The sequence below is a fragment of the Pipistrellus hanaki genome (assembly GCF_964339955.1).
Source record: "Pipistrellus hanaki genome assembly, chromosome: 13".
Lineage (NCBI taxonomy): Eukaryota > Metazoa > Chordata > Mammalia > Chiroptera > Vespertilionidae > Pipistrellus > Pipistrellus hanaki.
In genome coordinates, this window is record NC_140515.1 from 37,117,948 (window position 1) to 37,131,872 (window position 13,925).

The 13,925-nt window shown below is 43.7% G+C and overlaps 1 protein-coding gene across 6 annotated transcripts in view; it reads left to right on the plus strand.

Moving 5' to 3' along the window:
• CPNE4 (copine 4) overlaps positions 1 to 13,925 on the plus strand; it is a 335,819-nt gene that overhangs the window by 304,490 nt on the left and 17,404 nt on the right. For all 6 annotated transcript variants that reach the window (XM_084902133.1, XM_084902134.1, XM_084902136.1 and 3 more), the window contains one exon: positions 9,544 to 9,677. In XM_084902133.1, the coding sequence (XP_084758259.1) occupies positions 9,544 to 9,677 (134 nt within the window). The remainder of the gene's footprint in view (positions 1 to 9,543; positions 9,678 to 13,925) is intronic.

A 13,925-nucleotide genomic window follows, 5' to 3' on the forward strand; every position in this document is an offset into this window, starting at 1 on the left:
ACTTGGGGGTATTGTTCATTTACCACTCAATAGTTACAGCAGTTAATTATAGAATTTGGTCATTTCTTTCGGGTGTAAGGTTCTTTAAAGACACACCCACCCCACCCTCCTACATGCACACTGGCACATACAGAAGATAGCAAACATTTTGGTTGTGGCACACACATCTAGCTCTAGCTGTCCTCTGGGTTCTTTGTCACTCTGAGTGTATACAAATGCAGTAGAAAAGCCAGCAATGTCATAAAGGAGAGCCACTGGAAATAGTGTCCCAAGATCTTAGGCAAAGGAGTGATTTCAGGAAACTATTTATAGGTTTTCAAGGGAAAGATCTATTGACTCAGGTTTGTTTTAGATTCTATAGATCCCATGCTCTTGAACAACACTTTGTTCAATCTTCAGGACCTTGCTTTGCCCTTGGAGTTGTGCTGCAAAGAATCAGCCCCTATAAAAACCAGAAATTTAACTCCACAGAGTTCTGGAAATATCCTAACTTAGAGAGGTCAGTATAGCCTTTCTGACACAGAACAATTACCCTCTCAGCTTTGATATTCCCTCTTATTTTTGTTGACCCTCCCCAACTGGGAGGTACCACCTTAATGGGTCTCATCACCACCACCCCCAGTTCCAGCTTCTCAGACCCTCCCATGTCAACTGAGTGAGTCTGGAGCAAGGAATGGGAAGAAGAGAATGTAAAGATAAATGCTGAGAAGAGGACAGGCCATCATCATTGTCTTCCACAAAACCCTTCTCCCATAGGTGTTCACGCTGGGGCCTCAAAAGAAGGTTGCTAAGCATTCCATTTTGAGCTTTCTACTAAAGACCACACACACACCAGTCACTTCAATGTCACTTTCTTCCAAAATTAAGTCAGCTTTCTCATTAATTTCTATTGCTCAAGCAGTACAATCTAATATAAAATACATTTATTATCTGTAATGAAAACTATTAATAAAAATTAGCATGTCTTATTAATTTGGTCTATAAGCATTTATTATCTGTCCAGTAATTTTGGCAACATAAAAGAAAGTGGTGAGGGATGAGAAATAAGAAGGCAGAGCAGAGAGGCAGGGGGAGAGATGTTTTGTTGCAGTCAGAAATTCTCATCGGCACAGAAATGAATAAAATCCTGCAGATTAACTTTCTGTCTCCCTGGAGACCTTCAGGATCCAGCAGTGAAATAAAGTTCCAGATGTTTCCTCCATTTTTGCCCCTTCTTCACCTCTCTGCTGTGCTTCAGGAGCTCTTCTTCTTTGGAAGCACTAGCCAGGCTCTCCTGGTTTTGGTTGGCTCTGACCAATGGGAAGAACCAATCAGAGATCAACGAATGACAGGGGAGAGAAGTTGGGACACTCAGATCTCTGTCTGCCAGGCTGTGGTTTGGCAGTGACTGTGTCCTCTACAGAAGGTCATAGTTTCTGTCCGGTGCCCTGTCCTGCAGGTAGTACTCTTACTAAGTTCTAGTAATGGCTTCTCCCTACTCTTTCTAGTCAGTCTCCCTTAACCTCTTTGAATTGTCTTTTCATGAAACTCTACCTTTTGAGTGGACCATTCATTTCCCATCAAAACTCTCACCAATGCACATTATGAACAGGGGCAAGGGGAAAACCTTTGCACCTTCCACGGATGCCTGGTATTTCTGGTTCAACCCTCACCTTTCCCTTCGGTGCCTGGCTGAGGTATACCAGGTACTCAAAATACTTTTGTTGAATAATAATGGATTGAACCCAAACTCATCCAGAAGAGATAAGGCTTAGGGAAAAGAAGAAATCAGATGAATAAATATGATACTAGGTTTTTGCTTTAAAAAGCTCCCCTATGAACTTAAATGTTTATGCAGCAGTATCCCAATAATACTGCAATCTTACTATGAATGAACAGGCTATATTTAAGGAAGTGTTGGGGAAGGGGTTTGAAGTAAGAACCTGAGGGGCTTTAAGGTAATTTGCTGGATAAGTAAATATTCAATAAACTCTTGAGATGGACATTGAAGCAGTCAGCCACATGCTTCAGGGAAAGAAATCTGGGAGTGTTTGGTGAAAGGCACCGGTAGTGGTGAAGGGGCTTTGAAAGATGGAGCAAGAAGAACTTCAGCCCATTGCAACAGTCCTGGGGACAGGTAATGAGAGGCTAAATCAGAAGGCCAACAATACTAAGAGAAAAGCAACAGAGAATGATGAGTCCAGTCTTCTGTGCTTGACTGACCAAGCATGGCGGTCCTGCTCATGGAAATAGGGAACCCCAGAGGAGCTGCTGGACAAGATGATGAATTGTCTGTGGACAGGTTGGCAGTACCTTTTATTTTTAGCTGCTGTGCCATGTGCCAAGTATATTGAACTCAATATGTAAATATAGCACTTTATAAATATGACCTAGGTTTTAGGAGAGAGGTGGAAGTGGCACATTATATGGGTCTGGATGAGATGGCCAAAAAGAAGACTACAGAAAGCAGAGGCTCATGACCAAAAATTATAGAAGACTTGCACTTGATAGCCAGAGAAAGAAGGGCGAACAGGAAGAAAAGAGATGCCGGAGGAAAAGGCCCAGGAGGAAACACTAACTCAAATGATCAGGAGAAAGAGGTTACAAAATCAAAGATGCTAATCCCATAATCTAAAGGGAAATCTGTGAAGAATAAAAACCAATGACTGGCTTGTGTGATGAATAGGTACATATCATCTTTGAAAGAGCAATTTCAGCAGAATGAGACAGGGGAGACTCAGGAGTTAGGGTATACTCAGAAGGGAAGAAAGTAAACACAGCAGATACACCCCTTCATTCAACACAGATGACACTAAAGGGAAGGCAATTGGGGGAAACAGGATGGCACCTTGAGGATGAAAAGAGGGGAGGTTTTAGGCTAGAATTTGACCATAACAGAGGACAAGGCCCAGTGGAGAAAAGGAGACACATGATCCTAAAAAAACAGTCCTAGTCAACAATTCTTATTCTTTTTTGGTCACCTGGGCCACTTAGGAATCTGATACAAGATCTATATCATCTCACTGGAAAATGCACACACTCAGTTTTGCACACTATTTTGGGAGGTCAAGGACGCCCTGGAGGACAATCCTTGTTCCCCCTGTGAATCCTGGAGTCATAAGGACTCGAGGGCAACTATCTCCTCACAGGCGTAGAGAAGGTGGGCGCAGGTGAAACAGGGGCTGCAGGGAGAGAGATGAGTTCAATGTTTGGCACATGGCACAGCAGCTAAAAATAAAGCTAGATACTAGAATTTCGCACACAAAATACAAAATTATAGACAGCTCAGAAGAGACAGACACCAGAAGGTATTTGGAAAGAAAATGGTAAAAGAATTACATGTTTCCTTTGAAAGTTATTGCTTTTACAATGCATCAAAATGTTCATTGTAAAGCAGATTTTCACAGAAACAAGTTGTAAGCAACCTGTATGTCCAACAGTAAGATAATGGCTATGTAAACCAAGGTACCTCCTTTAAGTGGACTATGGCAAGGCTATTTTAAGTGAAAATTATAATGACTGGGAATAATATGGGAACATGTTTATGACATTGGGCTAAGTGGGGGGGGGGGGAAGAATATAAAGCAGAGCCACCCTATGATTACAATGATGTAAAATGTGTAAAACACTTGTCTCTGTAGAGACAATAACTAGAAAGGAAAAAGGAAAGATGACTTACGAGGCTAGTGGAATCTTTGGGTGACAAGCATTTTCCTCAGTATTGCTCTTGACCTCCCAGAATTGGGTGCAGAATTGGGTGTCTGAATTTTCCAGTGAGAGCATATAGATTTTGTGTCAGATTTTCAAATGGTTCATGGGACACCCCCCCCCAAAAAAAAAAAATCTGTTTTTTTCTTATTATCCTCAAATGACCATTTTCATTACTTGTAGTTTTTAGAAATTAAAGATGGCATTGCTTTCTTTTTATCTCTGACTTTATAGTCTGAATTTTAATAATATCGTGTGATATAATAAGTTAAGTATGGCTTCTTTTTAATTAACCTTGAACCAAAAAAAAAAAAAAATCACTGTTAAAGGTTCTCTTGGGAAATCTTTTCTTTTTTTTCTTTTTCTTTTTTAATATATTTTATTGATTTTTGTACAGAGAGGAAGGAAGAGAGATAGAGAGTTAGAAACATTGATGAGAGAGAGAGTCATCGATCAGCTGCCTCTTGCACACCCCCTACTGGGGATATGCTGGCAACCAAGGTACATGCCCTTGTCCGGAATCGAACCCGGGACCTTTCAGTCCCCAAGCCGACACTCTATCCATTGAGCCAAACCGGTTTCGGCAGGGAAATCTTTTCTAACCCTGACATTTAGGGCATCCTCTGTCCCAGTTTAAGTTTTAAATCTGTATGTTATATCCCAGATGAAACACTGACAGGTTCTGGTGTAGACCAATGAGAAATAAGAATGAGCCCTGGGTTGAAGAGGGAGGGGAAAGCTTGGCAATTTCCAGGAAATAACCTTAGGGGTCTTTTCCATTTCATCTAGGTTCCTATTTCTTTGCCCGCTATGGAGTTTGGAGGAAATAGAAAAGCACAAGAATTTAACCTATCATTTAAGAAATGGTTCAAACCAAACTGTATAAGTCCAAATTGCATTTGAGTAAAATTGGAAAAAAGCTACCCCAGCAGGTGTCATTGCAAAGGCTGACTGCGTGGTTGACTGCAAAGAGATTAGGCAACTGCTGAGGTTCCTTCACCACAGTTTCCCTTAGAAAACATCCAGGGGGTCCTAAATGGCCCATTTTTTACAGCAGGGAGGGGGTCCAAGGAATAGGCTCATTACATTAAGAAAATTTTAAAAATCCAAAGACAAAGTGCCATCGTTCCTTTCTGGAAAGCAGCTCCAGGTGCTGGGGGCTTGGTGACACAGAGGGAGGATTTTGCATTCTACTCCACCAGGTTTGCCAAGCTGCTCCGCAGCTCTGCTTACTGATGAGAGAGGGGGACAGAGGGCTTCCTGGGCAGAAGGGGAGAGCCATGGGTGGGTGCCTGTTCTCGGGCTGCCCGCTGAGAAGATTGGAGAGCATACCAGCAACCATGGGCTTTTGTCCATAAATGTTTCCATCAGAAAATGACAATGTGGTGCTCTGCAAGCTCACTCCAGTCAGGGCACCAGGCGTCAGCAGCCACCTCCACAAACGCATTCTTCAGTCATTTGCCTGCTTTGATTTCTCAATGCCATCCCATCTTTCACGGTCTCCCTGTTGCTTTTTAAAATAAACCTCACTGTTCACTCTGTTCTCTTTTCATTAATGCTGACTCAGGAGCACAGGGAATTCTTGGTAGAAGGCCACCTCCTGGGGATAGATACCTTATCTCCCACTCCATCAGGAGGCTTTAGAAATCATCACTTGCAGGAAAATAAAAAAAATCTTTAGCTGCCAAGTACTTAAGAGTGTCCATTGCTGTCTAGTCAAAAGATGAAATATTGTTGTTAGGAGCAATGGGAACTACAAAATGGGGTAGGACAGTGGTTGGCAAACTGTGGCTCTCGAGCCACATGCGGCTCTTTGGCCCCCCTTGAATGTGACTCTTCCACAAAATACCACAGCCTGGGCAAGTCTATTTGGAAGAAGTGGCATTAGAAGAAGTTTGTTTAAAAAATTTGGCTCTCAAAAGTAATTTCAATCGTCGTATTGTTGATATTTGGCTCTGTTGACTAATGAGTTTGCCAACCACTGGGGTGGGTGGTAAGGATCACTGGTTTATTTCTTTATTCATCAGGTAGTGTTTAAGTTATGCCCAGTCCCCAAAGCTTTATCAGAATCTCCTGAGCTGGAGAAGCCTCTGTGGTTGAGGCCATCCCCAGGGGAAAAGTGGAAACTCCAGAGGCCTGCCTGCAGTAAAGGAGTAAAATTCCCATCAGATATGTTGTATATCTGGAGAGCGCCACCAAGTTCAGACAGCCTAGTACCAACCTTCTAACACTAATCTTCAGGGGTTCCGCAGTCCTCAAGATGTCAACGCCTCCATCCCCGAGAAAATCTGGCCACTCCCCTTCCCTACCTGGCATCCAATTCCACCAAATCCTGTTCACTTTTCTCTCCTGGCATTCTTCAGTCCTTTGCTTGCTTTGATTTCTCAACATCATTCCACCTTCAAAAGTCTCCCTGTTGCTTTTCAAAATAAACCTCACCTTTCACTCTATCCTCTTTTCACTAGTGCTGACTCTAAAGAGCACAGATAATTCTTGGTAGAAAGCCACCTCTTCGATCACAGTCCCCGTCTCACTATCATTTATGCCTCGCCCTGGCTTGTTACCCATAAGGGCATTATTCCAAGCATGAGGAAGAGGGTTGATAGAAATGAAATGAGGTAGCAGGGCCAGACAAGGGTGAGGCAAGAGTGGCACTGAGGTGGGTGGTAAGGATCAACATGTAAGGCTGCACTCACTCTCAAGGTCGTGCACATGCAGGCTCAGCTGAGAATGAGTGCCTTCCCGAGTTATACTCTAGTCACCCCTCCTGCTTGACCATAGTTCCAGGCCCATAATGTGTGTGTGTGTGTGTGTGTGTGTGTGTGTGTGTGTGTGTGTGTGTTTCATATATTATTGCCAACATCTATGTATGTTCATCTAGACATTCTCCCAATACCACAGCATACTCATTCAGGTGATGTCTCTGGGCTCAGGTGACGCCACTCATTGCCCACATGTTTGGATGGTCTTGCCCATACCTGGGGAGAAAAAAAGGAACAATTACATTTCTTGCGTTATCACTTTTTAATGGAGCTTTCTCACTCTGGTCTTTATATCACCTGATTTTGTTCTCTGGTTTTATATCAAGACACCAGCATGTCTCTGCCATCAGAGTGCTCTTGCCACTCCATCAAGTAGTCAGCATGTGGGGCAGTGGTCAAGTGTAGCATGGAGAAACACTGTTGTGATCTGTGATGAAGGGCAGTGAGGTGGCCCATAGATACTTGTTATTCATAAAGTCTTCACACCTGCAATGATTTGCGTTTTAGGTAACTTGAAGCAGAATTAAGGTTATCTCCATAACAAAATTCTCAGATTCTTCACAGTCCACTAGAGTTATGAAATGTTTTCCTCAGTGGGAGAGAAGGAGGTGGCTTTACACCTGGCCCTCCCTGCACTGTGTACACACCTGCGAGGTGCCATTATGGATTACGTGTGTCTCATCAGGACAGAAGAACTGAGAATGGTGGCCCTGTGGTTTGAGCTTAGTAAAACCAGGAGACCTCCAATTATATGATTTTTTTCAAACACTGTCTCTCAAGCACTTCTTGAGTGTGCCTCTTGGAGTCTTCCAGGAATTATCTGCCTATATTTGGACCTCCGTCTGGTTGGGTTTCTGTGGGTGGGTTCTGGAGTGCTTTCACCTCCTTCACAGAAACACCCCTTACTCCCACCTCCCATTCCCACCCCCACACATACACAGCCGCAACTAGCCTGCCATCAGTCCTTGACTAAAAGGACAATCACTTGTTGTCTTTCTCTTTTTATTTTCCCCCAAGTGGATTGGCTTTCACCTTCTGGTTAAAATCTATCTCAGAAGATACTGGATTTTACTGGTCCTTTTAGGTCACCTCCAGTCATCCTCAATAACATATTTGGCCACCAGTTTGCAAGTGCGAACACACACACACACACACAACTGCCCTTTTACCACTGCTTTGAATACAATGGGATGCTCATTCAAGGCCATTCTTTTCCCCTAAATAACTGTAGTTACCTCCTTGCTAGTTTCCCTACCTCCAGGCCAAATCCCCTCCATTCCTGGTAAGAAGGAAACATATCCAGGATACATCTCAGGATGTTGGTTACAGACCTCATGACCTCTAGGTGTATACTGGTATAAAGCAGGAGCAGAGTTTTTGGAGCCATGTAGACCTGAGTTCAAACTAGCTCCATCCTCTGTGACCTGTGTGACCTTTATCACCTTTGGGCATTAGGATCTTCATCAATTAAAAGGAATAACAAGCTCTACCTCCCAGAGTCTTTATGACAATGAAGTAACAGTGCCTGTAGAGCAGTTAGCATTGTGTCTAACACAAAGTAGGGGGTTAACAAAGGTTACCCCCTACTCTTCCTTCTGTTAGCGGTAGTAAGGGCATTGGCAGGGGGCATGAAAGGACCGTTGCATTTTTCTTCACGTGACCTTTCCTTATGAAACACTGGTAGTACTAGCACCTTATCAGTTGGTACTCCCCTGCTGAAAACATCTGGGTATTCTGCCAATAGAATTGGAATCCTGCTTAAATTTATTTTCAACATAATCAATTAAAAGGGGTGAGAGGAAAAGGGAAGGAGGGGTAAAATCAGTGGTGAACAAAATAACTATAAAAGAAAAAAAAGGTTGTAAGTAAATTACAGTTAGCTTGATCTCTTTCCGTTACTTTGATTCTGTTGCAAGGTTACCATATAAGACATGGGGGATGCTTTTTCCCTGTCAACATTCCTCTGATAAGCTGAATAAATAGAGCAGAGAGCACTTTTTCTCTGTCCTCCCAGAAATCATTTCTTACCTTAATAAATCCAGGCGGACATTCCAGTGATTTTTCTCTAGTGGAATTTTGCCAAATAGACAAATAACATTTCCTGCCCACAAGATCGTAAGAGAACGCAGAGCCTTCCTGTCATTAGTGAGCCAGTGAGTCAATTCTGCTGAACGCTGAAGAAAAAGGGAAGGCCTAAATGAGTATTTCTCTCTTCCGCTAAAACTTTTCAGTTTAATCCCTCCCTCCCTGTCCAGACCCCAATTATTTAGAGAGGTGTTTGCTGGGTTCACATTTTTTCAGCAGTAATGATGTTGGAAATCAAAAGGAATGTTCCTTCGCAGTTCCGCACCCTCAAGGATGAAGCATTTTCATTCTTGCTATAAAGTATTGGGTGAGTCCATTTTTATGTAAATGATGTTGGTGGTCAGAAAACATTTAAGAAGTCCAAGGGTATTGACTACTTGGTGACAAGACAGACTTCCCTTCTCCATTTCCCACTCACAATGCCCTGACATTCAGGCATCTTCTCTGTGGTAGGGAGCAGTTCTTCCATGAATGGAAAGTAAAGCTGGATGCCTTACACAGACTTGTGTCTTGTAGAAAATGTATTACAACCACTTTAGCACATCTCTCGGCAATGGGCCATTCATGAAAATATGACAATGGCTTCCTTAGATAAACCGCATATTTCACAAGGAATTTGGTTCCAAGGGATTTTAATCATGGCTCAGCGATGGCATTGCCCTGCCAGAGAGCATAGACGTCTTTTCTTAGGGAATTAGGATAGTCTGCCCTTGCTGTCTGGTGATAGGGATCAGCCATAGCTGGTCTTTCTGAACTATATGTCAATCTCAAATTCAGTTTTGGAAAGGGAGATGAGAGAATATTTGGGGGGGGGGGGGGCTGAAAACTACAGAAATGGCCTCAACGCTAGTTTTTAAGTGAATTAATTTTTTTCTCTAACTCTCATTGACAAGGTATATAACGTACTTTTTTTTTTATCCATCACAGGCCATTTCCCTCTGTAGCTGACCACAATTCCTCTGATGTGCCTTCACTTTAAATCTACCCATTCTCCTGTTTTCTCTTCCAGGTAGCTATAGACTTCACCGCCTCCAACGGGGACCCCAGGAACAGCTGTTCCCTGCACTACATCCACCCTTACCAGCCCAACGAGTACCTGAAGGCCTTGGTGGCTGTAGGGGAGATTTGCCAAGACTATGACAGGTATGAGGCTTTTGGTCGGCTCCGGCCTTGTCATCTCTCTGTGGGTTCTGAGGACCCCTGGCTAATCCTTGGCAGAAGAATGAAAAAACCCTATGGTATCATAGAAAATGGCACAAGTCAAAAACCAATAGGATCAGTATGCTTCCTGCAGGCAAGTCTCTGGATTCTGCACGATCATTGCCAGTAACTCAGATGGGAATGAGGGGGGTTTGGGAATGAATGGACAGTCCAATAAAATCAAAGAGCTTGCAACAGCCCAGCGGGTGTTATTCAGTGGCACTCAATTCCCTGTCAGGACACATGCCCAGGTTGTAGGCTCAATCCTCAGTAGGGAGCATGATTCCCTCTCATCATTGATGTTTCTATCTCTATCTCTCTCTCTCTTCCTGTCTCTGAAATCAATTTTTAAAAAAAAAAATAAAAAGAGCTTTAAATATGTGGGCTCTTTCTGACACTTCCCCTCCTAAACATTTAGAACAGAGGGCAACAGCATTTCCATGACCTTATTGAAGTGATATTTTTTATATATAATCTTGAGATAGGGAGTGTGAATTTCAGCTTTGATTTCCTTAGGCCCAAAATACAGGGAGGATCCCTAAAGAGGTTCATAACATATGGAGATTTCTACCAAAAAAAGAAGAAGAAAAAGAAGAAAGAAAGACAACTGCGAAATTGCATCTCCAGTGTTAGGAACTTCCTAAACATACTCAGCACACCAAAACAGTAATTCTCACCCTTCTTTCTGTCTCTCTCCATCATTTCCTCTCAACATACACAAATAATCTAGGATAATTATATATATATAAAAGCCTAAGTGACGGGACAACCAGATGGTACTATGACATAAACTGACCACCAGGAGGGCAGATGCTCAATGCAGGAGCTGCCCCCTGGTGGTCAGTGCACTTCCACAGTGGACGCACCACTCAGTTGATCAAGGGAGCCAGTCTTCGGGCTTACTGCTGGCGAGCACAGCTGTGGAGGGGCAAGCCTCTCCTGCAGACACTCCCCCTACATGCCGGAGCTGTGGTGGTGGCAGGCGCAGGGGGGCCTGGCCTGGGCTCAGGCTCCTCCCAGCCACCTGCCGCTTTGCACACTACTTTGTGCTGTGTGGGATTGACATGGACAGTGGGCTGGAGCCCAACGAGCTGGCGGGTAAGGCCGGGCTGTGGTGGCACAGAGATCCACTGATCCCCACAGGCCAGGCCGAGGGTCCCCCCCTCCCTCCAGTACATGAATCCATGCACCGCGCCTCTAGAATGTACATAAAAGATAAGGAGAAAAGGGGAAAATATCTTCAAGAATCTTAATAACTTTTAAACTTTTGAAATGCTTATAAAAGAAATAAAGTAGATAAATGCATTTGATACATGTTTCAAACAACAGGTGCTTAATAACAGAGCTGACTTGGACTCGGCAGGGGAGAAGGTTGTATAAAAATGAATTCCAAAAAGGAGGTTGGTGGGTTGTCTGAAAATAACATGCTGCCTGCCAGCACCCTCACTGTGGCCCCTGGCAGTCTTGCTGGGTGGCCTGGAACAGGATACTAAACCTCTCTGTTTCTTTGATGGCCTTGCAGGCCAGATGTGGAGACTCTGATTGGAGTGAGCCGCACATCTTTTAGCACTGTTATCCCTTCATAACGTGAGCCAGACAGAGTCTGGGGAGCATTTTGCATTCCTTCAGAATAACAGAATCAGAACAAAAATAAGATATGACACCTTAGGGGTTATGTGAAAAATCGTGATTCTCTTTAACACCTTAATAGGATAATACTTAAGTTATGGGCCCCAAGTGGCCAAGAAAATCGGCTTTCTTCGACTTAGTGGAGCACATATATATATGCATGTGAATGTGTCAGCTCGGCATAAAAATGAACAAACACCTAAGGAAGAAAAGGGGGATTGGAAAGCCTGGGCACTCTTTGCAAAGACTCCCTAGTAGACTGTGTAAAGCAAGCTGCTCCCTTGAAAACTGACAAGTGCCCGCAGTTTCTCCTTTGTGTGGGCGCGTAGGCAGTAGACAGGCAGAGTCAGGGAATTTCAAGCCTGGGCTTTGGAATTATTTTTTCCTCACATCAAAGTCAGTGGGGTGGATGCTCAAAAAGAAACACTTGCACAAAAACTGACAGAAGGCACTGTTCCCCCTCCTGCGGAGACACAGGTTTTTCAATCCCCAGGAGCCTTAGAAATTCCTGCCAGCCTCTGACAGCCAAGGGGTTTCTTTCTGTCGTGTACAGTCATTGCTAACAGGTCCCTACGAGGGGATCCGTGAAGTAGAACAGCTCCAGAGATGGTAAAGGCTCTTTTCAGGGTGGCCTTGAGGGACAGCTCCTTCCAGAAACCTGGTCCTCAAACCCAGAAGGCAATCCTGCCAGCCTGGTCTGGGTCTGGGCCCCGGGAAGACACCACCACTCATTCTCTCCTAGGTGACGCCACAAACACAAGCACACGCATGCACACAGGCACATGCATGCACACGCATGCAGATGTACACAGGGCACACATGCACGTGTATAGACACATTCACACGTGCACATGGATGTGCACACATGCATACACACATGCACAGCTCATATATTCCCACTTGGTTATAGTACTTGCCCAGTTCCTGGCAACAACTTGGTCTCCTCCAGCTGCTCAAGGCCAAGATGATATCCACCCCTTGGGCCTACTGAGATGTGCCTTTGACCCCTGCAATATCCTCTATTGAGAAAGCTGATCTATCTGCCATCAAGAGAGTATAGACATTGACTACATTACTTGGAAGTACAGACTGCCATTTTACAGATGTGGCCGCCCCAGAATGAGACAAGGACATCAGAAATCGAGGCAGCAGGCTTCTTTCACGATGTGCTGGGTGCAGTACGGGGAGGCAAGGTTAGAACTGAAAGCCAGTCTGAGCGGTTTTTGAGTGTGGAGGACCAGCGTAAAAATCAGAACGCGGATTACAACCACAGCGATACCTTTCCATATCCTACCCACACCAGTCAGTGCTTCTCACCATGGCCATGTGCTGGGACCGCTTGGGAAGTTTTAAAATATGCAGATGCTTTCGCTCCACCCCAGAGACTCTGATTTAGTTAGGCAGGTGTGCATCCTGGGGGAATCAGGAGTTTTCATTCTAATGGGTATCCAGAGCTGAGACCCAGAGTTCAGTCAGGAGAGATGGGTCCACGGAAATAGCGAAGAGCCAGTGCAGGACCTTCTAGGTGCAGGCACCCCAGGCAGGGCCCTGAAGACAGACAGAAATTAACAGAAGACCAGTTTCCCCCCAAGTGGTTCACAGTCTCATGGGAGAGAAAGGCATGTACGTAAATCCTAGCCCAGCGTGGCCAGAGCAGCTCTGTCTCTTGTAAGAATGGGGACGGCATAAGGAGGGCAGGGTTAGCTCTTTCTACTGTGGAAAGGTGGTCAGGAGGGCCTCCTGGGGATGGTGAATTCTGTTAATTCTGTACTTTGTTGCTTTTAGTACATGGATGGACTTACTCTTGTTATTCTGAGTCATTAGACCAGACCAAGCTCCCTGGGAAGGCTAGTCTACAGAAGTGATAGGAAGAGCACTGGGTCCTGGTGACAGGTGGACCTGGGCTCAGACCCCAGCTCTGCTGCCTCTGTTCTCCTTAGGTTGACATTCCCCAGGCCTTGGTTTCCTTGATTGCAAATTAAAGATTTACCTAACTTCCCTTGCAGAGCAGTTGTAAGGATTAGATATTAAGACATTAGCTAACACAGAGATGTGAAGTTCTGCTTAGTGAATATAGTCAATAATATTGAAATAACTCTTTATGGTTCTAGGTGAGTACTTGAATTATCCTGTGGACTGTAAGTTATACAGTTGTCTAACCACTATGCTGTACATCTGAAAATAATATAAAATGTCAACTCTAATTAGAAAATAAGATTTTAAAAAGTAAGTGTATTTAGCAAAAAGAATAAGTAAAGTAGCTAGCACAGGTTCTGCCTGTTGTAAATAATAAATAATAGAGGCTATTTAATACTCAATTTATTTTTTTAAAATAAACCATACACAATAGGGGAAAGAACTAGTGTGTCAAATATAAAGGTAACTTTGGGCCAATGACCTTTAAAAAATTGGCTTGTATACCCCTAAAAAAGAATTTTGTAAAAATACATCACTTTCACACATTTTTATATTGAAATCTAATGTTTTCCATCATGAGTTTAAATAGTGACAAAAAATGAAAGTTCTAATGTATTATAAATATGGACATTTAAAATAAAATTC